This window comes from Pituophis catenifer, unplaced genomic scaffold, assembly GCF_029215685.1.
Source record: "Pituophis catenifer annectens isolate HBS135680 unplaced genomic scaffold, rPitCat1.0.hap2 SCAF_3, whole genome shotgun sequence".
NCBI lineage: Eukaryota > Metazoa > Chordata > Lepidosauria > Squamata > Colubridae > Pituophis > Pituophis catenifer.
In genome coordinates this window covers 30,223,274-30,251,070 of record NW_027256883.1, presented here as the reverse complement: position 1 = coordinate 30,251,070, position 27,797 = coordinate 30,223,274, and the positions used below count along the sequence as shown (strand labels likewise).

The 27,797-nt window shown below is 35.2% G+C and overlaps 1 protein-coding gene across 4 annotated transcripts; it reads left to right on the top strand.

Moving 5' to 3' along the window:
- The first annotated feature begins 3,482 nt into the window (after positions 1 to 3,482).
- On the top strand, positions 3,483 to 22,801 carry LOC139315721 (Y+L amino acid transporter 2-like). Of its 4 annotated transcripts, none has more exons than XM_070942145.1 (11): positions 3,483 to 3,562; positions 4,647 to 4,823; positions 8,489 to 9,010; positions 11,038 to 11,163; positions 12,704 to 12,848; positions 13,067 to 13,190; positions 16,357 to 16,460; positions 19,355 to 19,451; positions 20,069 to 20,218; positions 20,757 to 20,940; positions 21,819 to 22,801. In XM_070942145.1, the coding sequence occupies exons 3-11, from the start codon at positions 8,506 to 8,508 to the stop codon at positions 21,908 to 21,910; spliced, it is 1,527 nt and encodes a 508-aa protein (XP_070798246.1). In that variant the 5' UTR covers positions 3,483 to 3,562; positions 4,647 to 4,823; positions 8,489 to 8,505; the 3' UTR covers positions 21,911 to 22,801. The 4 variants fall into 4 exon arrangements, with proteins under 4 accessions (XP_070798246.1, XP_070798247.1, XP_070798248.1 ...); XM_070942146.1 differs by having other exon boundaries at positions 3,506 to 3,608; XM_070942147.1 differs by lacking the exon at positions 4,647 to 4,823 and having other exon boundaries at positions 3,506 to 3,608.
- Positions 22,802 to 27,797: the final 4,996 nt, after the last annotated feature.

Sequence of the window (27,797 nt, the reverse complement as noted above, 5' to 3'; positions counted from 1 at the left end):
GCTACTCTGCTTCCAGTTGCTCTTTGACTTTAGGGACACAAATGCATTCCTTGACTCTGGCTGGTTTGTTTTGACTGCCTCACAGTTTTCCAGCATTCATTAACTTCTTAAACTGCAGCTCACAAGACACTCCACAGGGACTGTTTTTCTACTCAGCTTCTTTGGCTGTTGTGTACTTTGCTTCTGGATGCCAACAAGCACGCTCTAAATAAGGGACTATATGACTGTGAGTAACATCTAGTCAGTGGATGTGTGGTAAGTCTTTTCTTTACCTGTTGGGGTTGATCTGAATTAATTTGATAGAACCTTCAAATAGCATCTAAAGGGTGATCTCTACACACCTGGGGATATTGGGATGAAGCTAGGAAGAATTAATTCCATGAGAAATGAAGACAGGTGATCAATATTTTGATATCAGCAAGATTAGTATTAATCAACTATGGGTACCAAATACTAAAGAAGACCCACTCCCTAATCTTGCACATTACTCCTCCTAACCTTACATAAAATTGCTGACTGCATTTTTCACCAAAAGGCAGGGATAGGTAAGCTGGTACACTCAAGGTATTCTGGATTGCAACTCTCACAGTTCCTTGTCACTGGGTACAACACCTGGAGGACATTTCAGTCCAAAAATCTCAGAAGCACCAGGCTGCTTCCTCTCCAATAAGACACATTCATTGGGAAGATGAAACAGTGACTGCTCCATCATCACTACAACAGTTAGAATCTTTCTGACTTTCTAATCCTAGCAAGGTTGAAGCAATTTTCCCTTCTCTCCTGTTTTGACTCAACACTGTTGAGATATATGAACTGGGTGGTAGAAATGAACCAAGAGTTAACAAGTAGGGGAGGGGAAATAACTAGTAAGTACAATCAAAGCCCTTCTTGTTATGAGGATGGAGTTATGGAATGGGATGAAGGAAACTGGACAAATAATCTTTGATGTGAAATGCTTTAGTGGCATCATGAATGAGAATACAGGTTCATATGCTAGTCATTCTGATTTGCCACCTCAGTACTTTGTCAGCTATTCTCCTGCTGCTCAAATAAATAGTCCTGGGAAATGGTGCCAAGGGACTAAATGGAAAGGATATGCCCACAATGGCCCAAATTTGTCAATAGTGCTGGATAGATCCCAGCCACTGACCATATAATCAACCATATTATTGTCAGAACATCCCACGTCATATTGACAGCCAAAAGAAGAAGTAATCAGCTAAAATGGATCAGCTAAAGTTAAATGTAAGTTGCTTCCACTGTTAACTGGAGCTGAAATAGAATCATTATAAGGTCATAGTGGGGTACCTTTGCACCATAATTAGGAGCATGGGAAGAAAAACCCTAATAATTCAACAAAAATGCTGTTTCAGACCCTGGCTGTATAAATGGAACACAACCATAACATCCAAGGAATCACACTAACCAACAAATCCTCTGTGCCTTTTTATACATTCAGTATTAATAAATCTAAATACCTTCATTACCCAAACTACATAACATCATCAAGGCTAGTCAGAACTTTTTCTAACTGTTTCTCTAAAATTCAACTTTCATTTCCATAGAGTATTACATGGAAAACCATTACCTGAACAATTTTTAAATCAGAACATCTAGATATTTTTTCCAAGACTTCATTTCTGTTTTATCAAAAGCTAATCTGTGATATATTTCTTGTCTACTGGGTTTTACTGTTGATTGTCAATCCTAAAAAGTAAAAAGCTATTCACCACATCAGTACCTTAATTGTCAATTCTAAGGTGGTTGTTTTACCTGTTGATTTTAAAAAGAATTAACATTCCACTATATTCTGTTTTTGTTTAGAATAAACCACACATTTGTGTCCAGTTCTGGTAAACATATTTAAGAAAGATTCAAAGAAAAACAATGAAGATAATGAATCTACCGGAAACTAAATTTTACAAGGAGCAATGAAGAAATTAGATGTTTAGCCCTGAGAAAAGAGGCAGGATATGATATCATTTTTGAAATATCTAAACAAAGAAGATTAATAGTTGGTCTTTATAACAGAGTTCAAGACAGAGTTAATAGACTGTTATGGGGGGGGGAAATCCTAAAAATAAGTACAGTTGAACAGAGTAGTAAAATCAAATACTGAGTATATAACAGTTTTCAGCAGTTTTCATAACAGCTATAATATGTAGAGATCACAAACCAGATGTCTATCACAGCATCAAGCTGTAAAGTTGCCAGCAAACTGTTGAACCCACCTTAGGATGAACTTTTGTTTTTCTCTTTGGATTCAGAAAGTTAGACATTCAGGTAGACTCTTTGAAGTATATGAAGATTGCTTTAGACAGGTACGCTTCCCTGAAATTAGCACAGAAATGAAGAAGGCAAACAGAACCTTTACTCATTGCCAATTCCACTTCTATTTTAAACGGGTTTATCTATATAAATACATAGCTGACAATTCTTTGAGTTAATAATGCTGTAAATTACATCTTTGTGGATTCCCACTGAAATCAACAGAGATATTCCAATCAGAATGTTATACATTCATTGTAATATCTTCCCCTGTGATCCCTGACTTATTATGTCATGAGATTGGTTTACTGTTGATCTTTTCTTCTGGCTTGGCTGATTTTTGACTCTGAATTAGTGACTCATGATTGAATTCCTTTCTGCTCATACTTCCACCTAGCCTTAATTTTACTCCTTGCTCATAAAACAAGTTGGTTTATGTTTACACCCTCCTTAACATTTATTTTCAAACCTGGGTAAATTGGATAAAAAAATTGGATAAAAGTGATTTTTCTTTGGGTAATGATACATGAATCCATCAGCCAATCACAACAGGGATATTTAAATAAGGGTTTTCTGATAAGTGGTTAAAAGGACTTTCTGATAAGTAGTTTAGGGGTATGAAGGAGAAGGTTTAGGAAGCACTGTTGTATAAAATATTTAAAATCACCCATTTTACACTGAAATCAAAGGAACAACTAAAAATCCTATGAATGTGGAACTGATCCCTGACCACATAAAGCGAAGTCTCTCTTAAAATGAGCTCACATCCTGTTGAATTCTTTTATTTTTAGCAAGTACAGTACATTTGTGAGATATTCTGAACACAACAGGAGTCTGGTAGCCCCATTTCAGCATTTTTTTCACGAGCCTTATGACTTTTAATGAAATTTAGTAGTCTGAAAAGGGGCTACTAGACTCATTTTTTTGTGTTCTACATTCCTAGGATTCTTTTTATGGCTACCATAGACTGACACAGTTCTCCTGCAATATCTACAGAAACTAAAGCTTGGCTGTAACATCAACAGTTACGGTTCATTAGTACATTTGAGCTGTTTAGTGGAAGAGAGTTTATTTTATTGGTTGTTGTTGCAGCGGCTCATTGTGGATTTCCTGCTCAAATAGCAGCACAGAGAAGGGGGAAGAGAAAAAGCGAAGAGGCTATTCATATTCATATCAGTTTCCACTCTGCATCAGGCAGCTGTTTTGCTCTGTTGCTTACTTAGAGTGAGATCATCATTCCGTTTCTGAAGTTACAGCAGCTTTCCCTCTAAAGTAAGGAAGATATCGTTCATGGGTGAGCCTCAGTATTACTCCTTTTTACCCTTACTGACTAATTTCAGGTAGGAATGACTTTTCCTTTTGATATTTTCAGTCGTTAGAAAGGGGCCATCGAGAGGGTAAAGTAAAGGGCGAGGATCTTGTTGTTCAGATTACACTTAAAAAAATGTTCATTGGGAAATATACTGTCTTAACTAGCCCTTTCCAGATACTTGGGACTACAGCTTCCATCCGACCCCATCAGTATGTGTTGTAGTCCTATGGATCTGGTAAGTGCCAAGTTAGAGAAAGTGAAACAGGAACTTTTCCAAAATTGTAGATAAGCAGAAACATGGTGTGTGACGCTAGGAAATATTAGGACACCACATATGAAATTGCATCATCCATTCAAACGCTTCTCTTACTGCTTATTTTTCATCAAACTCAATAGCTATATTGTATACTAAGGTCTGCTATATTTGATCTCATGCATGGTTTAGTATAGCTATTTTTTCTACCCATTAATTATTCACCAACTATAGTAGTAAAGGCATTTCTATTATATGAGACATTATTTTAGAGTGTTTTATTTCATTGGTATACATAGGCATCTCACCTAAGTGAAATGTCAAAAGCAACAAACCCCTAACTGATGACTTACCTCCATTTGTTTCTGAAGATATTACTTTAAGTAGGCAAGAGGTGGTCAACTCAAATGAACTTTGCATAGGTTTCATTGCCAATTCATAACAAATACAACGAGCAGGCTAACAAATATTTATAGATACACCGCTGTGAATTCGAACAAGTGCTTTGTTTTAGATGAAAAATCTTAGGGCGATATATGCTATCTCTTAGGAAAGTTTTCCTAAGATTAAGATTTGTTTTGAAAGTAATGTTTTGATGAAAACCATAACAGCCAGGCGGTTTAGTATTGTAAATCTATTTAACTGTCCATGAGCTCATCCAGTACTGTAAAAGTAGATAAACAAATGTTCCTCTGATGTAATTCTCATAGTTTGTTGTCACTGGACATACTGTCCAAGGCTTATAGGAGTTGAACTCCAAAACAAATAGAGATCTACTTCTAGTCTACATACTCTCTTTCTGGTCACCAACAGTAAGCAATATCAACTTCACCAGACCAGGAACTGGGAGTAGAGAAGAGAAAGAAGGCCCTACCCAGTGGAATGAAAGAAGAAAGAGAACCAAAGAGATAAGAGAAGACAGAATTTAAACTGAGTTCTGGCTCAATCGTCAACTGAAGTAGTAACGATAGTGAAAAGTGGAAGATCAAGGTAGAGTCACAAACCTGTGATATATCCTCAATATGAACAAAATTATTATATAATTTTTTTGTGGACTACAGTCCCTTTCACATGAAAGGGTACTTTCTTGATTCAATAAAAATCTATATAGATTCTGTTATGAAGAATAGGACCCCATTTATTAATTTCTTATTAATATTATGTATCTTCATCCACAACATAAATCCACTTCCCTTGGTCTTACTTTTTTCAATTTTTCCTCTACCACAATTATTTTTTAAAATAATTTCTTTTGCAATTTAGAATCATTCTGCATATTTACTGAAGTAATAATTACAAAATGCAAAGTAATACTAAAGGGAGGTTGAACTGTGATACAGTTACACCAAATGATATTGCTAGTTCACATTATAAACTTTTTGTGAATGAAAAAAAGATTGCTATTGGTTTAAGCTTTTAATATTCATTTAGAAAAGATGCTTCACATTTTTGGACAGATCATTCTGCCCCAGTTTATTCCCATCATTTCATCAAGCCACCCATCAAATAAACACATCATCATCACCATCACTAAATAATTTTATTTTCTTACTTTTCTCCTTGCACGCCTCCCCCCCCCCGAAGAATATAATCTAATGGGCTCAAGTACTGTACGTCTGATTTTTACTGTGCTGCTTAATTTTGGGGGGTGTTTGTCAAGAAAAATGAGCAAAGTAATATGCCCTACAAAATAGGGCATACATTTCAATAGACTTTCTTTGGTTGTTTTTGTAATAATAAGGTAATTATTCTGACAAACAATAGCCTGACTTGAAAGAAAGTATCCCACTACATTTTCAATTCATTAGATTTTAAAGAATTATCTGAATTTTCTTTGAATCCAAATGTATGGAGGATGGCATGCAAACAAGGAAAACAAGATTGAAAATAGTTTTGTGCAAACTTTCCCCTAATATATACTTTCCCTAAACAAAGAGCAAATCCTATACTCACTCACATTGATGATGTTACCTAGATGGTTAATGAAATGTCTGCAAGATTCAGTTCAACCCTGAGCTATATATATTCTCTTCTATTGATTTATCCTAATTGCATTTTTTAAAAAAAAATGGTGGATGCAAAATTTGGAATCAGGAGACAAGTGGGGAATAATTAGAATTTTATTAGTTTAAAAATGTGTTATGTTCATGTTCAAATATGAACTGAACAAATTGATCCCCTTTCCCTGCTGACAGTCAACCTGGAATGACTTCTCTATACATAGCTTTAGCTTCATTCTTCCAAGATCTTTAATATCTTGGTTTCTTCATTTTAGCAGAGGAAATCTGTGAAGGTCTATGTTGATTCTTAGCTATTTTTTTTTTGTCATTAAGGCAAATGTGAACATTCAGGAGTAGAGTTATTTCTGCCAGTAAAACGTAGAGTTAATCTCTGTATGGTGGAGCTTGTTTGTTGTAATACACTAATATCAAAATAAATAAAGAAACTACAGTTTCATACTATGGGTTGCTTGTGGCAGGCTAGAAATTTTGGCTATCAATTTGACATAATATAGCTGGGCTCACATTTTAAGTCACGTTAGTCACACTTATTTTAATCATGATTTCTCAACAAGCTTCATTGACTTTATTCACAAAAGATGCTAAACCAAATCGCATTGTGGGTTATTATAAGAATCCAATTATAATCTCTTGGGTCAAGAGATTATAGGAAAGCTGGAATGCATAAAGTACGACATGCATGAAAATGTCTATGGGCCAGCTATATTCATGCTCAATATGAAAAAAAAAAAGCTGTGATAGCTGAGGTTATTCAGTGTTTTCATTGGCTGAAAGAAGATATTTTATGTTGTGTAATAGGAAGAGAAGTGGAGGAAGTGGAGATTAACTCCAAGGCCATGTTTATTTCATTTATTTATCCCATTTAGAAACCCCCCATCTCCCTCACAGAACGACTCTAAATGGTGTACAAATAGACATAAAACATAAAAATTATATATAAGTACTATAATAAAAACAGTTAATAATATTAGATGGCTACCTCACGTGGCTGAAGCTGGGAAGTTGGAAGACAGATTTGAGGAGATAATTTTTGATGCTCCAGAATCTGATAGGGTTTCCTCAGATGTTATAACAAAAAAACCTCATTTTTTTCTTCTTAGTGTTTTCTTACAAGTGCAGGGTATGTTTTTTTTCCCAGATCAACCAAGTGTTGATCCATTGGAGGCAACAGGAATTGACTGACTGACTGACCTATTACTCAAGCCTGACATTGTGAGCTAAGAAAAAGTGACTTCCAATTGCATTGAGATTCTACCTTTTGTTTGAGAGCTTAAAGTGCCTTCTCTGGCTCATATCTTCTAATTCCCAATCATGTGGGTTGCCTGAAAGACAGTGACTGGTCAAAATTTTCCAGGAACTGTTCTGATCCACTTTAGCAACACTGAAACAAATCAATTATCCCACTAGTAGTATTCTGCATGTAGAAATGCAAGGAATACTATATTAGCCTTCAAAAAATATTGAGTCAAATCTTGGATAGTTCCTTCTATGGTTTTAACATACAGTGCTCTCAAACGAAAGTTCTCCAAATTAAGTTTCCATGTCTATTATACAAAGTAAAGGTAGTCCTCAACTTTCAACAGTTCATTTTGTGATTGTTCCAAGTTACAACGGCACTGAAAAAAAGTGACTTATGACCATTTTTTACACTTATGACCGTTGTACCATCCCTATGGTCACATGATTTATATTTGGATGCTTGACAATTGGTTCATATTTATGACGGTTGCAATGTCTTGGGGTCATGTGATCACCTTTTGCGACCTTCTGACAAGCAAAGTCAATGGGGAATCTGGATTCACTTAACAACCATATTATTAAATTAACAACTGCAATGATTCACTTAACAAATGTGGCAAGAAAAGTCGTAAAATGGGACAAAACTCACTTAACAAATTTCTCACTTAGCAACATAAATTCTGGGCTCAATTGTGGTCGTAAGTCGAGGACTACCTTTAATAGTTAAACTTTATGTGGTGCCTATCACTGCTTAGGCTTCTAGTAATAATTAATCACACTAATACTATGTACTATGTATTTATTAGTATTTTAAATTTCCAACCAAAGCCATTAAACTTTTGTTTTTACCTAGGAAAGGTCTGGAATCAGTGTTTCAAAGTCTGCTTTTCATGAACCATAAAAACATAACTTTATTATGAAGACTTTTCTGCAAAGACAAATACCTCTTCTAATCATGAATTTTGGACTTAATGTTTTCTTTCTTCTCCTGTCCGCTATCCAAGCAAAGCACTCTTATTTTATAAAACAAGTGCATTGCAGGTGTACCTGCAATGAGGGGCAGTTATGTGTAGGAAAAACCCTGGATTACCAGAGGTTGTAGCCTTAGACTTGGGTGAAAACGTGATGGGATTCTGTGAAAGACTAAAGAAATAAACAAAGAATTCACTTGAATGCAGCCATTTTTTTAATTACAAGAGTTTTGATTAGGGTTCTAGATGATGGTGGTGATTATTATTATCAACTAACATATTTAATGGCTTAAACATATTTAAAAACTCCTGGCCTAGAGACACCAGAAATGAACCTCCATGAAATTAAAGTGTTATAGTATAACTATTCCTTGTTTCCGCATTTTTTTCCCCAGACAAAACATTCTCTCCTTCTTATTTCCAGGTAATGATTAACTGAAGATGACGGGTCCCTGGACAACATGTTGCAATAAAAAACATAAATCCAAGAATGAATTACAGGAGTTGGACTCAGTGGCAGAGAACAAGAAGGAAAAAATGCAAATGAAACAAGAAATCACCTTGCTTAACGGCATTTGTTTAATTGTAGGGAACATGATTGGATCAGGAATATTTGTATCACCCAAGGGTGTGCTGATGTACAGCGGCTCGTATGGACTTGCGCTTCTCCTCTGGGCCCTTGGTGGGGTCTTCTCTTTGTTTGGAGCATTATGTTATGCTGAACTGGGGACATCCATACTTAAATCAGGAGCAAGCTATGCCTATATTCTAGAAGCTTTTGGGGGATTTATAGCATTTATCAGACTATGGTCTTCCTTGTTGATCATTGAACCTACCACTCAGGCAGTCATAGCGATTACTTTTGCTAATTATATTGTGCAGCCAATATTTCCATTTTGTGAGCCACCCTATGGAGCAGTTAGGTTGATTGCAGCGGCCTGCATCTGTAAGTAAAATTTTACTTAGTCCTTGCAATAATTTGTTATATAGTGCAGTTTTAGAATGTAATACGTTTTATTCATTTTCAGAACAACAGTGAGCCAAATCAGAATCTGCCATTTTATCAGAAGAACTTTCTAAATTCTTATTAGCTTAGTAGACTTGATTTGAGGATGAAAGCTGTTAAATATGAAAGGTTTTTGTATAGTTTCCTGTTAACTACCAGAGAGGGAAGAGTCTGTATGCAGGGGATTTTAGATTTTGGTTTTCATTGGGAATGTCCCAGTAGTGGGTTTCAAATTTTTTTACTACTGGTTCTGTGGCCATGGCTTGGAGGGTGTGGCATGGCTTGGTGGGCGTGGCTTGGTGGGCATGGCAGGGGAAGGATACTGCAAAATCCCCATTTCCTCCTGATCAGCTGGGACTTGGGAGGCAGAGAATAGATGGGGTGGGGCCAGTCAGAATTTTTACTAGCAGTTCTCCGAACTACTCAAAATTTCCGCTACCGGTTCTCCAGAACTGGTCAGAACCTGCTGAAACCCACCTCTGGAATGTCCTCTTTAGATCTTGATTATTGATTTCATATGTGATAAAACCAAACAGAACAGAAAACTGGAATTCAAAGGCATTGGCTAATCTAGTAAGTCACCAATTACATTATTATTTAGAGTGGGCAAGATCCAAAATACATAGGCCAACTATTTAGCTCCATGTGTGAGAATTAAATATGCTGCCCTAGAATGTGAACCAATATTTCATGTTAGAAATGATCAAGTAGTATCATATTGGACTAACTGTATCTAAAAATAATTTGAGCCTACCCCTTTTGTCCTTTAACCCAACATTATAACCTTGCACATGAGATCTAGATCAGGGCTCTCCAACCTTGGCAACTTTACGACTTGTGATTTCAACTCCCAGAATTCTGTGAGTTGAAGTCCACAAGTCGTAAAGTTGTCAAGGTTGGAGACCCCTGGTCTAGATGATGGCAATCTGGTGGCTTCCAGCTATTTTGAGCAGCAAATTCACAATTCATTATTATTGGTCTTGCATCTAAAAATGGTCATATTTTTATATTATTATATTATTATATATATATATTCAGCACATAACTGAAACTGAACTTCTTTTCACCTTCTCAATACCCCTGTAATAACATTTGCATTTCTGCTCTTTAAAAATGGGAAACTGAAACGAAACAGAAAGGTTTGCCAAGCCCATATAAGTTAAATATCTGAGGAAGGAATTCAAAAAAATTGTGCAATCATTCCAACATTTACTGAAAATCGTAGCACTGTGTGATTTATTTCTCTGAAAGTATGTGCAGTATTTTAACAAATCCTCACAATTTCTCTTAATCAGCCCGATGGCGAAATAAGAGGAGGTTTAGGATGGCATTTCTTCGCAGTTTACTCATGTGATCTGACTGACAAATTCTTTCCATCCTAAAAATGGCAAATCTGGTTAAACTTGCTCGGAAATTATACCATTATCCATCAAATATAAATCATATTTTCTTTAAAGAATAGCTTATGTTGTTCCAGTTGTTTTGGTTTCTGCCTCCAACTGAAGGAATATGGAAGAAAGATATGGACTCATTTATTTATATCCTGCTTGCAAATTTGTTTTTGGTCTGCATTGGGCGCTCACCTTTACAACTAGTCCTTGTTTAGCAACTGCCTCTTTAAGTGACTTAAGTGACCGTTCACAGTTTATGACCAATACCTGCACTTACAAAGGTCTATAAAGCAAAAAAAAAAAAGAAGCTGAAATATGGTCATAGGCACAATTGTAATTTTATTTAGGAACAGCTCCACTTAACAACCAAGTTACTGATCCCAAATATGGTCGCTAAACAAGGCCTACCTGTAGTTCTATAATACATGCACCTACACTTTTGAAAAACAAAACAGCCAGGCTGTTCAAAAGAGATATTTCAAATAGCTTTTGTATTCTAATTAAATTCTAACAAATTTGTTAGAATTTTGTATTCTAACAAAGTTTATTATGTTTGTTTCCTATTTTTTTTGTAAGGCTCCCTGACTTTTATTAATTGTGTCAATGTGAAGTGGGGAACCCGAGTACAGGACATTTTCACATATGCAAAAGTAATGGCTCTTATCATGGTCATAGCTGTGGGCCTTTATAAAGTTAGTCAAGGTAAGAATGAACTTATTGTTATAAATATGGCAAAGTAAATAATAGATAGAGGCAAACATTGATTTTAAATCAGATTTTACTTTTTGGCTCTATGATATGAGTGTGTGTGTAAGTGAGTGTGTGTGAGAGAGGGTGTAAGTGTGTGTGTGTGTATTTGACATTATCTATTCAGTGGTGAAATCTAAAATTTGTTACTACCAATTCTGTGGGTATGACTTGGTGGGAGGGGGTAATGTGACTGGGTGGGCGTGGCCAATTTTTTTTTTATTATTTTTAAAACCATTTTTTCTACAACCTCTTCAGCGAAGAGGTTGTAAAAATGCTTTCAAAAAGCTCTGATGATACCAGCTGAGTTGCCTGATTGGCAGAGGCTTTTTTAAAAAGCCTCTGCCGATCAGGCAACTCATCTTGGATCGTCAGAGGCATTTAAAAGAAAAAAAGGGTTTTTTTCTTTTAAATGCCTCTGATGATCCAAGCTGAGTTGCCTGATCATCAGAGGCTTTTTTAAAAAGCTTCTTGCCTGATCATCAGAGGCTTTTTTTTTATTTTTAAAAGCATTTTTTTCCACCGAAGAGGTTGTAGAAAAAATGCTTTTAAAAGTAAAAAAAAAAGCCTCTGATGATTGTGAGGCTCAGCTGGGCATGGGGGGGCAAGGATTTTTGCTACCAGCTCTCCGAACCACCCGCCTCCATCGCTACCGGATCGGGCGATCCAGTCTGAACCAGGAGCATTTCACCCCTGGATCTATTCCTGTTATGCAGGAAAAAAAATATTTTGATCCATCTGCAGTAATTTCTAAGGTCATGAACCTCTGAGCACTTTGTTTCCATACAACTCTTGTTTTCCAATATATACAATTTTCTGAATAACTTCATATTGGACATGCAGATCAGATAATGTAATAAATTGTATTATGTAATTATTCCTATGGCTGTAGACCAGGAAACACCAAAATAATTCAGTTTTTAAGACTGGATAAGACAACCTTTATCAGCATCCAATCCTTCTTGAAATCCATTTTTTGTAATGTGTCAAAATCTTAGTCATCATTATTTCCAAAAGCACCTTTAACCATGTACTGCCAGCAGATAATTACTAGAGCAGGTAACTACTGAGCAATCCAAGTTTCTGCAAGTTTTTATTTTATATTTTATAACAGGGAGCTGCTCTGAGTTCATTTTTCTTTTTAAATATAATGAGGGCAAAGTAACTCCACTAAAGAAAATTCTTGGAAGGACGTGTCATCGTATAGAACTTGCTTTCAAGCGGTGTATCTTTGCTCACATAACTAAATAACAATCTTTTGTCACTTTTCTCCTCTGATGCCAGAAAGCTGGTATGAACAGACTTCCTTCCCAGAAGGATAAAAAGAATTTACAAGCAATATAACCAACTACAAATTAAGTTATGGAAAGGGAAAATGTTACCATGATTTTTGTGCAGTGAATATTTCAGTTCTGCTCTGTTTTTACCTGAATATGTATAAAGTGCCTATATGCCTAAATTTAAACAAAACCTGAAACTTCTGGTGTTTCCACAGGAAAAACGGACAACCTCAAGGAACCATTTGAAGGTTCCACAACAAATGCAGGATTTGTTGCACTTGCTCTTTATTCTGCCCTCTTTTCCTACTCTGGATGGGATACATTGAATTTTGTCACTGAAGAAATGAAAAACCCAGAAAGGTATATGTTTGTTCTGGATAAATATAGCTCCGCCTCCTCTTTTTGCATCTGACATGATTTTTTACATGTACATATATGTAAGGTCAGTAATATAGCAAGATACTTTTCTATACAAACCGCTGTATTAATACTTGCTTTATTCCTTTGGATTTATCCTTAATTCAGGTGCATTTAACGTATTCTGCTGTTTGTTTGTTTGTTTGTTTTTCTTTCTTCAGAAACCTTCCACTTTCCATTGCAATATCAATGCCTATAGTGACTATTATTTACTTGCTGACCAATGTGGCCTACTATGTCGTGTTGGACATGACTGCTCTCTTAGCAAGTGATGCCGTGGCCGTGGTATGTGCATTATAAATTGTTGGGTGCATCTGATGGGCAGCCTTCTCCAATCTCAGGAAATCTACAGGTATTGAATTGCAACTCCAAGAATTTCAATGAATCTGGAGAATGGCAGGTTGAAGAAGGCTGACCTGAGTAATAAACACATTATTCTTACCACTTGCCTTTCATGCAGTCCAAACACAGTGCTTCTTTCATCAAAATAACAAAAAACAGTGCTGTGATATTGTACCACATTTATTTATTTAGCGTATGGTTGGTCACACACAGTATTAAAACACTTCATTTTTACAGGTTAAAAACAATTAAAACAATAAAAAAGCAGTAAGAAAACCTAAAAGGAAAACAGAAATAACATTTCACAGTTTAATGTCGAGTTTGGAGATCCAGTCAGTAGCTGCCGTTGTTATGCAGAGGAAGTCCCACATGTGTTGTACCACAACACCATCCCTTTGGGACCTGTGTATGATGTCATGAGGCACATACAAAAGCACAGGATGAAATGGCACAGCATTGTTTTCATCAGACCCATATGTTTTACAGGTGCTTCTGAACCAAACTTCTCATGTGTTTAAATTCCCTTGTAGAATTTCCTACTGCTATGGGAAATCTATGTTGGGTAGGGACAGCAGGTGACTAAACCAATTACACTCTTTGCTGATTATAAATTTTAGTAATCTTTTAGATTTTTATCCATAGAAATATATATTAGGTTTAGTATCAGCTCATTTTCTTAGATGCTTTGTCACAAGAAGCAATATTTGCAGAAGAAAACTTCAAGCTCCGGAAAAGCCAGATAATTTAGTAATTTTTCAGTATCAGTAGAACAAACCATTATTTTCATGTAAACTGAACATTCCCCTCCCCCATGGTCTGAAATATTACAAGCAAAATGCAATCATTTTGCTAATGAATTTTAGGTCTTGCTGGATGCTCAGAGCTGCATACAATTCATTGGTTGCCTGTTTTTTTAAAGATTTATGAGATGGCAATTTATGGATATAGCAATGCCTTCTTGTTTTCAAGTGATGGAATTTATTATGAGTATAATTCTGAACTAAAAGATAGTAAATATGGAAATGAGATATATTTGCATATATTTTGCAATCTTTGAAGCTTGAGAGCTTAGAAACAAAATTAGACATTTTTATCAGTGATTAAGGGACAAAAATAGAGATAGACAAATTAGTCAGAACATGTAGAAGAGCAATAGTTAAGAACTAAGGCTCTGGGAATTAGACAGGAAGCTGTTAGAAATTATCACTAAGTAACATTATCACTGCATTGCAAATATAACCTCTTGATTCTGAATTAGCAAGTCTGAGTCTTACTTTTAAAGTGAGTTATTATTCTGAAGGAGCAATCCATGTTTTGGAAGCTATCAAATGATCTTCTTTGGGAATACTTCGACCCTTGGGTCACTTTACTTAGAGCAGTAAGTTCCATAGACCTTAAACAAATGACATAAATAGAAGGAGACACAGGACTCCTTTCCCATGAATTGTTGCTTCTCATCCAACACTCAAATCCAATGTTGATTCAAAAACATCTCTTTCGAATTACAGCATGGTCAATCTGACCTTCGAACACTAAAGTGGAATACTGGTAGAAAGCAGAACAGAAATATCAACTCTATATCAAGAATCATCAGTATGTTGCCAATAGGTTTCCACTAGGTTCCATAAACTTGGTTCATTTTTTCCCCATTTTTATGTACATTATTACAATGATATTAAATAATACATTATCTTATTTACAAAATAATTAAAATTTACAGCTGACCTGTTGCAAAACAAAATTTTAATAGGTATCATTGTCATCCTAAGAATGATTCTGGGTTCCACATGAGACCCATAAGTATACTTATAAAATGAATGGTGTGCTGTAACGAAGTTTGACTATCCAACTGTCCAGGACAACCATAACAACAACAGAAGGATAGGAATCCTCCTCAAGGGCTGGAGGAACTGATAAGCATACTCTCTGGTTTGTGTTTTGTCAATGGATGTTTTATTATTGGTCACAACACACTTGAAAACAACTTTCTATTTAATAGCTTTGACTAGCTGGTAAGAATACCTCATTATCACTCAGGAAAAACTTTTATTTAAAGTGGTAGAACCAAATTATATTTTCTACAACATACATAATGCACCTAAGTACTCAGTATTGTTAATTTTCTCCTTCCTTTGTTTTCACTCACAGTTAAGTTGATTATTGAGGGGTCCTTGGTGCTCTCTGAGCTTGGCTGTTTTCTTGCAGATGTTTCAATACCCAAACTAGGTAAAATCATCAGTGCACTGATTACATTACGTAGTTTAGGTAATGAAACATCTGTAAGAAAACAACCAAGCTCTGAGATCACCAAGGACCACTCATTTCAACCCTGAGCTACAAATATTCTCCTTTGTAAGTTGATTGTTCTTCCCTGTATCATATACAGTATATACGTATCTTATGGAACTGTTAGAAACACATCTTTAATCTGGTCACCTCTAGATACAGTTTGGACTTCAATTCCCAGCCTATATAAAGAGAAGACATTATTTGCAATGTAGTTGGGAATTCTTGACCATGTAGTTTCAACACTTCAGGAGAGAACCATGTTAGGAAAGTTTTTGTAAAACAAATAAGGGTGAAGGTCATTCAGTTGTGGATGACTCTAGAACAAGGTGCTCATCTCTGTTTCTTGGCCAAGGTAGCCAGTGTTATCCAAAGACATCTTCCGTGTTCATGTGGCCACCATGGCTATATGTCAAAGGTGCATGGAATACTATTACTTTCCCAACAAAGTGGTAGCTATTAATCTACTCACATTTGCATGCTTTCAAACTGCTAGGTGGGCAGGAGCAAATAAGGTAGATGATTATTTCTTTTGCTACCTAGAGGAAGTTTGGGACTTTACAAAATTCTTGTATGATTATAAAAAAATCTTCACACATCATGATAATTTTTTTCTGGCTTTATTGTCTTTTATTACTTAATCACTAGAAATCTAGTTGTCCATGTTATATACCTACATTCAAAAGCTCTATCAAGATGTTGGTGTTGTCAGAATTCACTGAGTATAATTTTATGCTAGAACTTACATTTTCATGCAGTCGATTTCCCCGATACAGGGAAACTAGATGAATGAATCTTTTTCTTCTTTGTTTTTCTATTGCAGACATTTGGTAATGAAGCTCTTAGCCACGCTAAATGGATCATCCCTATTGCAGTGGCAATGTCTTGTTATGGAGGATTAAACTCATCAATTATTGCAGCTTCAAGGTATGAGACACTAGGAAATGGGTACTAGTAGGCTGATAAGTCAGTAGCCAATTCAACAATAAATGTTTCTGTTTCTGTTGTGCAATGTAATGCTGAGCATAAAGAGCTTTTTAAAAAGAAACTTTTAAAACTTTTTAGGAAAAGAAACTGGGTGGATCTTTTCTTGAATTTTCCTCAGGGGAAAGAGTTTTTCAGCAACCTATGAAGGGTAGGAGGCACCACTAGTCAAAAAGCCCAAGAGGAGGCGAGTTCATATCCTCTTTTGGAATTTAATTGAAATCAACATAGGCTGAAAATTACTGGAGAAATTACTGTGAAAATTAAGCATTTCTTATGTGCTCCGCGGTCTACTGAATAAGTGAAAAAGCACCACAATTTTATTAAATTGTCTGTGGAATGATTGATTGATAAACAAACAAACAAACAAACAAATGGCACAGCATATTCTTATTTAGTAAAATTTATTTTGTTATCACTCTTCCTCGTTCCTTTCCCTCAAACCATCAGACATCAATATGGTAGCAAAATTCAATCTCATTTTAGGAAAGGCCTATTACAAGGATCAGGTGCTATATCTTTGATAATTCCATCATCCCCAACAGCCATGCTAGCTGAGACTTGTGGTAGTTGAGGACCAATATATTTGTTGAGGGACACTGGGTTAAGGAGACATAATTTCAAGATACCACAGAAATTTATTATACTATCAGCCCAGAAATTTATGGTAATGTGAGCTTTTAATATCCCCACCATAATGCTTTCTGCTCATTCATTAATTCCTGGAAATGGCTCAAGAAGCAACCATGTATTTTCTTTGAACAAGACAGTAAAAGCTGTTCCTTCTATTAATATAGCTATGAAGCTGAAACTGTTCTTTCTTCCTTCTGGTTCCCTCTAGTGTCCAACTTTTAAAGTTGCTTTGAAATCCTATCTTTAAAAGGATAACAAGAAGGATCCTTATAATTAATTCCAAAATCTTATTTCAACCCAGTGCCCTTTTGAAGGCACCAACCGTGGTTTGAGCAAGTCCTTTGTATCTGACCGAGAGTGCTGTCTTGCAAATTCTTCACAAGCAGCAACTGTCTGGAGCAATTGTGAGAGGTCTCAAGTCATTCATTTCATTCATTCATTCATTTCGTCAAGCATGTATTAGATAACAGATATAAGTATAAACATAATTATGAATACATGAAATGGATACATATAAAAGGGAACATTAGGACAGGGATGGTAGACACGCTGGTGCACTTATGCACGCCCCTTAGAGACCTCTTAGGAATGGGGTGACGTCAACAGTAGACAGTCTAAGGTTAAAATTTTGGGGGTTTGGGGAAGAAACCACAGAGTCGGGTAGTGCATTCCAGGCATTGACCACTGTTACTGAAGTCATATTTTCTGCAATCAAGTTTGGCGCGGTTTACCATAAGTTTGTATCTATTGTGTGCTTGTGTATTGTCGTGGTTGAAGCTGAAGTAGTCATTGACAGGTAGGACATTATAGCAGATAATTTTATGTGCTACGCTTAGGTCTGACTGAAGATGGCAAAGTTCTAAATTGTCTAATCCCAAAATTTCAAGTCTGGTGGCATAAGGTATTCTGTTGCGAGCAGAGCAGTGGAGGACTCCTCTCGTGAAATATTTCTGGACTCGTTCAATTGTATTAATGTCTGATATGCAGTGCGCAGGGCCGGATTTAGATGAAAAGAGGCCCTAGGCTATTCCACTTATGAGGCCCTTTCACCTATAGTGAAAGTGTAATTTTAATTTTGCTAACAATTTGAATGTAGGCCCCTCTTGATCTTGAGGCCCTAGGCTGAAGCCTAGTTAGCCTATAGGAAAATCCGGCCCTGGCAGTGTGGGTTCCAGACAGATGAGCTGTATTTAAGAATTGGTCTAGCAAAAGTTTTGTATGCCCTGGTTTTCAGTTCAATATTACCGGAGAAGAAGCTACACAAGATCAGGTTAACAACTTTTAATGCTTTTTTGGCAATGTTGTTGCAGTGGACTCTGATACTTAGATCATTTGAGATGAGTACTCCAAGGTCCTTAACAGAGTGAGGATCATCTACAAGGTTGTATCCGCCCAGCTTGTATTTAGTGTTTTGATTTTTATTTTATTTTTTGCCAATATGGAAGACAGAACATTTGTTGGTTGAGGTTTGGAGTTGCCAATTGTTTGATCATTCTGATAGATATTCAAGGTCTTTTTGTAGGGTTTTGTAGGCATTGTCAGTAGTATTGAATAGTTTTATATCATCAGCGAAGAGAACACAGTTGCTTATAATATGATCGTAAAGGTCGTTTACAGGGGTGGGTTCTACTTACCTTTACTACCAGTTCACAATGGGATCGCGCGCACTGCATGTCAGCTTCCCAAAGAAGTTCCAATCTATTAGTTTTGATAGTGCAAATTCATATTTTATTTACACAAAGAATATCTTATCCTGCATTGTGTCTTTGTCTAATTCAGGGAATATGTCTTGCTGGTAATTTATACATAATGTTAACAAACATTTCCATATGATTAATTTCATAATGGAATTACAAAGGGCAGTTTCCTATGGATGGTGTGGAGACTGCATCCATTAGCACTTCACCACAAGGAGCACAGCAGGGGATAAAATGTTGGACTTAATCTATGAAGATCCAGTTCCAAAACTCTAGTCAATAAAAAAAATTAGGTAACTTTGCACCAATCATTTTTACTCAGTCTAATTCATTAGGCAAAAAATTGTAAAGATGTTCTACTCTGAATTCTCTGAAGAGCAAAATTAAAATTGTAAATTATTTTAAATGGGGAGGAGGAGGAAGTATCTATGTTATGCTATGATTTACATCAATATTATTGTGAATGTACAGAATTACACACTAATACTTTTTTCCCACTTTTGATAGACTTTTTTATGTTGGCGCTAGAGAAGGACATCTCCCTGATAGCCTGAGCTTAATTCATATAAAATGTTTCACCCCTGTACCTGCTCTTGTTTTTAATGTAAGTAATGATAAAGCATAAGAGAAGAAAGTTTTGCTTATTTTGAAACCTAGATTCATATATTTATTTCATGTGAACTGAGGCAAGCAATTGATTTTCACAAACTGAATATATAGGCATTGTTCAAGCAGTCACAATAGTACCCAGTTCATGTCTGTTTTGAAGGCTGGATTGGATTTAGTGGTCTGTCTTTGAGGTTGTGTAAAAGACCATGTTGCTGATGGTGGCTTTCTCAGGCCACCATCAGCAACAACAAAAATAAAGAAACTTCCCAAATATAACTATATAGCAGCTGGCTGGGGATTGGGACCACATATTTTCCTTCATTGTCAAGTTCAAGGGCAACTAGCACAACAAGAAGCCTCCAATTGGTGCACTTTATCTGATTAAAGTTGTTAGCAATGGAGAGACTAAATTGGGAAACTGTAAGGCATCAGTTGACACAAATCAGTGATTAAGAATCATTTAGAGCAGGCTGTGAAATTCTGGAAGTTGAAGTCTACATATCTTAAAGTTGTGAACTTGGTTGTTGAAAGTTGGAAACACTGATTTAGAGCATACATTTATTTTCCCCCTCTATCTTTACACTTCATTCTTTCTCTTTTATCTCCTGATAGGGTTTAATGACTTTGGTTTATCTCCTTGTGGAAGATGTTTTTCTCCTGATAAATTACTACTGTTTCAGCTATTGGTTCTTTGTCGGACTATCCATTGCAGGATTAATATATTTAAGGCATATTCAGCCAGATAGACCAAGGCCCATTAAAGTAAGTACATAAGGGAATTAAAGCTTAAAATTGCAACCATTAGTATATAGTTCTAATTTTTATATTAAGTCTCCGTGGAGAATTCCATTTATGAAACCACAGACTTTTTGCTTATAGGACCAAAAAAAAACCCAGGCTGCAAAAATGCATACATTCACTGGGTGGCAACAAAGAACTAGCATTTTCTGAATGTTTTAACTGTTAGGTAGTCGTGCCTAGATTTTTGCAGTTCTGATATGTAACCCAATTACGAGTCCTTTAGTTTGAGAAACAAACAAAATATTTCTGATATCTACTTTTTATCTGTTAAACTGGCTTCTGGATTAAAGTGAAGATCAGATTGTTCTTGTTACTGATGTTTCCGAGAATTTCAAACCATGCACTAAGAAATATTCTTTGTCATGGGTACAATTATTTTCTTCTGGGATATGAAACACAATTATAGAAAAGCTTACGTGAAATTGTGAGAGTTGTGGTAATGAGAACATTTTTCAGAAGCACTTTCTTTAACTTGGAATTATCTTTTTTTAATTTTCAGCTCAGTCTCTTCTTTCCCATTGTATATTGCATATGCACAGTTTTCCTTGTTATAGTGCCTCTTTATAGTGATACAATCAATTCTGTTATTGGAATTGGCATTGCACTCTCTGGGATTCCTGCTTACTTTTTGGGAGTTTATTTACCAGTAGAAAAGAGACCTCGGTATCTTCATTGGCTTTCTGGTAAGAAACTACATAGTTTATTTACAATTTTGCAAATTTATATCATCCATATGCTATATTAAAGATTTAAACAGATGGATGGAGTAATCTTAACATGGATAAAATCACAAGCTATTAACTTATATTTATTTTAACTCTTATCCATCTAATGATAGTGGTATCTCTTTTAGAGAGCAAAATAGTCAGAATGGTAACCTCAACCATGCAGTTGAAGTCCATATGCTTTGACTATCTATCACAATAGCTTTATGTCTATGGAGATTCTCAATCATCCAGATCATGGTTCTCCCAAAAGTGCTTTTCAAAAGGCAACTGAGCTTCTTACCTTGAAAATATTTTGCTTCTCATCCAAGAATTTTCTTCAGTTTGGGACACAATAGCTTTATGTTTTGACATCTCAGCCAGATACCCCTGCATGTGGTAGTCAACCATCCAAGGTCCTAGAACCACATACATCCTTCCACACAAAACCTTGTATATAGTTCCTCAGAATAGTTCCATTAAATTATAACTTTTAATGAGACAGAAGAAAAAAAAGAAAGCTGGGAATAATTTTTTCAACTATATTAGGTTAATTTAACTGTAGCTAAAGTTTAATGTAAATTAGATTGAATAAAATTAAATTTTGGTCTTCATCTTTTGACTTCACCTTGCCCTGTTGTTGTTGTTTTTTTTAATAATGCAATCCTCCTCATTCTATCTCTCCCTTAACTTCCAAAAAAAATTGTATCCCTATCTCATATCAAATGTCAGTAACCAATTTGTTATAAAAAGCAGGTTGCCATGTTAAATGAAGACTTTTACATCATAAGAAATTCCGGTAATGCTGATGTAATGATCATTTTTATAATATGGTGACTTTATTTTTTATCTTGCAGCTACCACTACACAGTGTGTTCAGAAGTTATTCTGTTGCTGTCTGACAGACATGGACCTTGAAACAAAGACACTGGAAATCAAAGCAAAGTAGACTATTTTGGACAATCACTACATTTACACATCCAAACAGCTGAAAATACTCCTTTGTGCTGTAGAACAAACTAAGAAATGTATGACTGTACTGTGCAACATTTTGCTGTATTTTTTTTCCCAGACTATTTTACTTTATCCACCTTTTCTTTGTTATCAATTTAAGGGATTTCTTCATATTCCCATATAATATATATAATATGGATTGATATTTTTTAAAATAAGCAGTCCATTGTATCAAAGCAAAAACTAAGGATTTAGAGTTTCCTAGAAAAATGACATAGATACCAACCAAATAGGAAGGAAAAATTTAAATAATGGCAGGAAGACAAACTAAAGATATCAAATTTCAGGTTCATCCTTGAAAATTCTAAAGCATTCTCTTTTACCGATGGAAGATGTCCAATTTATTTGGTGGATTAATATAATTAGTCTGTATCAGTGGAGTTCATCTTGTGTCACTGAGTCCAATCCATGAAGGCTATCAGTGGAGACACTATATGTCTTTGTACTGGTGCCTAATGTTTAGGCTCAATATTGAAACATGAAATGTTACTGTCACTGTTATACCACAGTGTGCCATTTCTCCTGGGAGATTAATGTATTATGGGGGGAAATACAATTAGTAAAGAACCTTGCTGTTAGCAGCATCTTCAGAAGAGGAATGAGAGCTGTTGACGTATCAGGAGTTCTATTAGTGATTCTGTAAATAACAGTTATGACACCAGTACCAGGCTGTCAGTGAAAACTATGTATGCCACACTATCATATTTTCTTCTAAATCTTCAATTGTCTGTAATATTGTAAAATACTGTATGCATCAATCAACATTTTTATTTTCATTGTCCAAATGTTTTATATATTTTTTTAAAATGCATGCTGTATTAATAGATGACTGTCAAACTTACTTCAGTTTTGAATAAACCTGAGTTTTAAATAACTGCTTTGTGTGTCATTGTATACATAAGTGAAGAATCATAATTCTCAGAATTTATGAGTGTATAAAACTTTTTCTGGAACAGAACTAAAATGAATTTAATCCCAAAGATTCCCTATAAAATTCTGCATCTGAAATTCATACAGGGATGTTTGTTCAGCATATGCTAATTTATAAAATATCACATTCTGCTGGACTTAAAATATGCTTTATTCTTATTTCCTCTAGACAACTAAAATTAAACTTTTTAGATAAACTCATGGAAAATGGTACTGTGATACAGTATTTGTACACCAATTTGTAAAGTGCTATACTTTAATGCAAAATATTTTTCTGGAGAATAAAGAATCTGTGGAGTCTTAGAAAAATATTCAATCCATCTAGATATTTTTTCCTATTAATCTCACAACTTGAAAGGATGTTACTGACAGTGATTAGACAGAGATGAACAACGGTAGGTAATGCTAATACAATCTTTTTGTTCAACCAAACTTAAAAGCATTCATTTTCACCCTTGAAAATATATTTCTGACATTCCTCTTTTCCTCTCTTTTTCTGATCTATTCTTTTCTCTCCTATGGATTAGTACTTCTTTTTTAAATAGGTAAGATGTGCAGCCATTCTTATTGCAAAGTGGTTGAATGATCTTATAGCCAAACTATATATCAGTATTGCACTTAATTATGGCATATCTTTTAGTTCATCCTGTCTCTTTTTGGTCCTTGAAGATGTTCTTTACTCACTCAGCTGCACAGGAGTGCAGCCTTATTTGGACTGAAAGAAAAAGGAAGAAAGGAAGAGTGAGATTGACCCAGGATCATTGGTTCTAAATCCTCAAACATAGAATACTGTATGTTGTAACTAGATAAATAAATGTGTTCTTTATCAAATACCAAATATTACACAAAGGGACTCTTAGCATTAGTAATACTGTTGAAAAGTTCATTTGCTGCAAGATTCATATTAAGGTTATAAGAACACTGAGTAATTTTTGAGAAATGGTGTAATGTTTTCTTTGTAATCAAGGAAAAGTAGCCTTCTGGGAAATGATAAGACCAAAATTGGCAGATAAAACCATATACAGAATGGTCCTATGATAACCAATTTGTCACACATTATATGATGGAACAGAAAAGCTATTTTATTTGCAAGAAAGGGATTTCAGAAAAGGCTTATGTACAAATGTCTATATGTATTTGCACAGTAATATAACTCTGGTTGTATATTACTACTCTGATAGATCGTTATTTTTGTGCATAGGTATATCTGTATAAATCTGATTCCCGATTCCCGTTTAGCAGTAATAGTGATTCATGTATTATGTTCAAAAATGGAAATATATCCCTTTGGGACAGTGGTCGATTGCTACCGGTTAACCCTGGTTTGGGAAAACTGGTAGCAGCAGCAATGGGAGGCTCTGTCCACCTGCCCTGACGTCATCAAATACGCTCTGCGCACGCGTAGAAGCTTCTGTGTAGCGCAGAAGTGGCGCGCGTGCGAGCAAACCAGTAGCAAAGGTAAATGAAACATACCCCTGCCTTGCGGCTTTTCTGTGCTAGTGTTGGATATGACTATGAAGACCCAGATTAAAATTTACATTTGGTAATGTTGGGCTATGTCAACCACAGAGGAATATTGCCATAAGAGTAGAATTAGGAATAGGTTGAATGTTGTCTTTCCCCAGGGCAGGGGCAGCTATGGAGAAGATGTACTTCCTAGGTCCCACTAGATAGTAACATTTAAGGGAAGGAATCAGGATCATGTCCACATCCAACCTGGTAGGGCAGGTATATACCTTCAGGGCAGATACCCTAGTATATGAGAGCAAACCCACTCCCTTTTAGCACTGATTATGTTACCTAGTTGTAATGTAATGTAATGTCTGCAAGAAAATAATCAAGCTCAGAGAGCATTAAGGACCCCAAAAATGTGTAAGTGCTTACAGATTTTGATATGTCTTCTGACTACACTAAACACTTCCAGGTTTTGCAGAGAAAGAACAGGCTCAATTAACTACTTGCCTATAATTATTATATTAGATTTTTATTTTGTATTTTATCTGTGTGTGTGTTTGTGTGTGTGTGTAGAGAGAGAGAGATGGAGAGCGCCAAACTGGCACCTAGATTTCAATTGTGGTATGTAGGAACCAGCTGGGTTGCAAGATTGGTAGTTTAGCTATATCCATAATTTAGTCTCTCAACAGGACAAAGAGAGCTTTGCACGGTTATGTAGAGTGAACAGTTAATCAGAAATCAATTGTTGGGGAACTGGAACAATGACAAAGTATTAAAACCTCCTTCCCCAACTGCTCCAATCCAAATAATCCCAACAATTGTTTGATCTTTCTACTGTTATTGAATGAAGGCAGCCATGGATGAAGCTAGAAAATGTCTCATCTGTGGTGGAAGGAATTTGTTTATAGAATGAGGGTGCTCAGTTCTACTTTCAGCCCAGACTGTATCATGTAAAGGGTGATTTGTTCGGCTGCTTTTTAAACAATAATAACTGTTCAATAAAACAATTTCGCCATAAAACAAATATGCCATTAGCTTACAGAACATGACCCATCTTCCCTTTGATAGCATTTGTGTTGCTGAGCTTTTATTGTTGACAAAATTGTCCAAATGTAATCTTTAGCCTGAAGGCTGATCCGTTCAATTCAAAATGGTAAATTAGAGAAGCCTGTCAAAATATCATTATATAGTAATTATTCTAATGTCCAACCCATGAATTAGTGCAGGATATAAATGGAAGCACCCAGAAAAGCAGAAATGCCTGGCCACAAAAAGGAACAAATACTGAATAATATAGACATTCAAAAGATCTCATCGAAATAGGGAAGATAAATCAATGTGCTTGCTGTTCACGGATTCACTACTGATAAGCAACTTCACCCTCTTTTTCTTTCCCTTATAGTCTATTTCCTTCAATACGATGTAGAGTGGAAAAGACAAGATGTTTCTCGAGGAGAAGACACTTTCTAACACAGGAATGTCCTTTGACAGATTCCAAGTAAGGGGCAAGGCTGTAAAAAAAAAAAAAAGGCCAAACTATCACAAACACCTGAATCAAAACAAGCTTTTTTAGGTTATTCAGATATTCATTTGATTAAACTCCAAATACAAACAATCTCATAGATGCAGTGATGTTATTAGAGCATTCCTTCTTGGACACCTATCTCCTAAGAGAGAACTTATTCTCCAAATGCCAAAAGAATCCTATTCACATATATGAAGAGTATTACTAGAAGATTTGCAAGGAAAGACGTTTTTTAAAATCATCACCACCAGCACCACCACGATGACAGTTGTGGTGACAAAAAAAATTGGTTGTAAAATAACATAATAATCAGGAGAGTATCTTGTAAAGAAGCTCTGCCAATTGAATATGAGTATTCTATAATGCAGTTTTCTGTTGCAGAACAAGATACAGCAAGCGACATATGCAATTTAAAATATTTTTTAAAGGAAATATAATTCACTTTATTTTGCAATAGGAAATAATAGAAAAATAAGCAATTTTTATGGTACATTCATTTGAAATTCTGTTCTTTTAAAACAAATGGAAGAAGTTATGGATTGAAATGAATCCCTTTAATTTTTTTTTTTTTTAAATAATGATTTCAAATACATTGAATCAAATACAATCTAATGCATTAGATTTTTGTGTTTTTATTTTTTTAATTTTTTGTATTTGTATGGCGCCCATTTCACAAGAGCATGACTCTGGGTGGCTTACAGTTAACAGATTTAGTTTTTAAAGAACATTACGCTAGCATGAATTATAAAAAATGGATTGTATATTTAATTGAACACTAACAGTAGATCAGTTTCAAGTTTTTTATATACTTTTGAAATGTTTCCAAAAACATTAATACTTTAACTCCTATTGCTTTGTCTTTTGCATTCATTGAGATATAAACATTAACACAGAGGAATTTACTGAACACAGCATAACTGACAGGAATTTGCATGGCAAACTAAAATGTTGCTGTTTGTTTAAAGCATTAGGAAAGACACAATCAGATTCTAAAGCTAATAATCCTTTTGCACATGTGCCAGGAAATTAAACACAGAAGAAATTTTTAGAAGATAAACTGTATTATAATGTATAGTGGAACATTTTGTCACTAGACGAGGACTTAAATTCGCATGACTTATTTTATCATTCTAAATATAGTCTGATAAAAGTAGACACATAGGCACAACATATTAGATATTGGATACTTAATTTTCCAAAATCATCGCATACAGGATGACAATTTTCAAATGTCCAAACTTGATAAACAAAACCATAACAATTTAAAAATTTAACTCCGACACTTCTCAGAGTACAGTATGGCATAATCCAAATACAATGGAAAAATATATCAGCAGATCCAAACTACTATAATCATAATGCATGTTAAATTGAATTACAATTTAACATCTGGAAAGGCCACAACCTGAAGGACAGCTAAAAGCTCTATCATTTCTTATATTGGATTAAATAAACCTAGGACCCAACAATCTTTGTTAATCAAATGTTGAATAATTTCTGCAGTAAACACAGCCTATTTTGATTTGTGCTAAGATAAACAATGTCAAAACTACTAAGACCATCCAAAGTTTCAGTATTTAAAATAATTAGATTTAATTCAATGAAATATAATATATAATCTCAAGTATAAGGTATGCAAAGCATTAGGTTTTGAACCATTTCAAGTCTATAATTTGAAACAATGTCCTGCTTTGAGCATGAAATTAAAGTGTACTGTAATGTGGTCTGATTCAAACATTTTGGAACTGTCTACTTTGATTTGCCCCCAAAGCAATTTTATTTCCTGCAGTAAAAGCTGCCATTCATGTCTGGACAATGGAAATTTTATCCCCATTTCCTTAAGAAAATAATACACTTGGGATATCCCCATTTTGAGAAATACGAAAAAAGCTTTTTTTTTAACTATGCAATT

Bases quoted from the DNA above. Each gene is read 5' to 3' on its own strand.
- LOC139315721 (XM_070942145.1), top strand. From the start codon at position 8,506: ATGACGGGTCCCTGGACAACATGTTGCAATAAAAAACATAAATCCAAG. The intron at 12,849-13,066 runs GTATATGTTTGT...TTCTTTCTTCAG, and splicing joins GAAATGAAAAACCCAGAAAG to AAACCTTCCACTTTCCATTG. The intron at 16,461-19,354 runs GTATGAGACACT...CACTTTTGATAG, and splicing joins TCAATTATTGCAGCTTCAAG to ACTTTTTTATGTTGGCGCTA.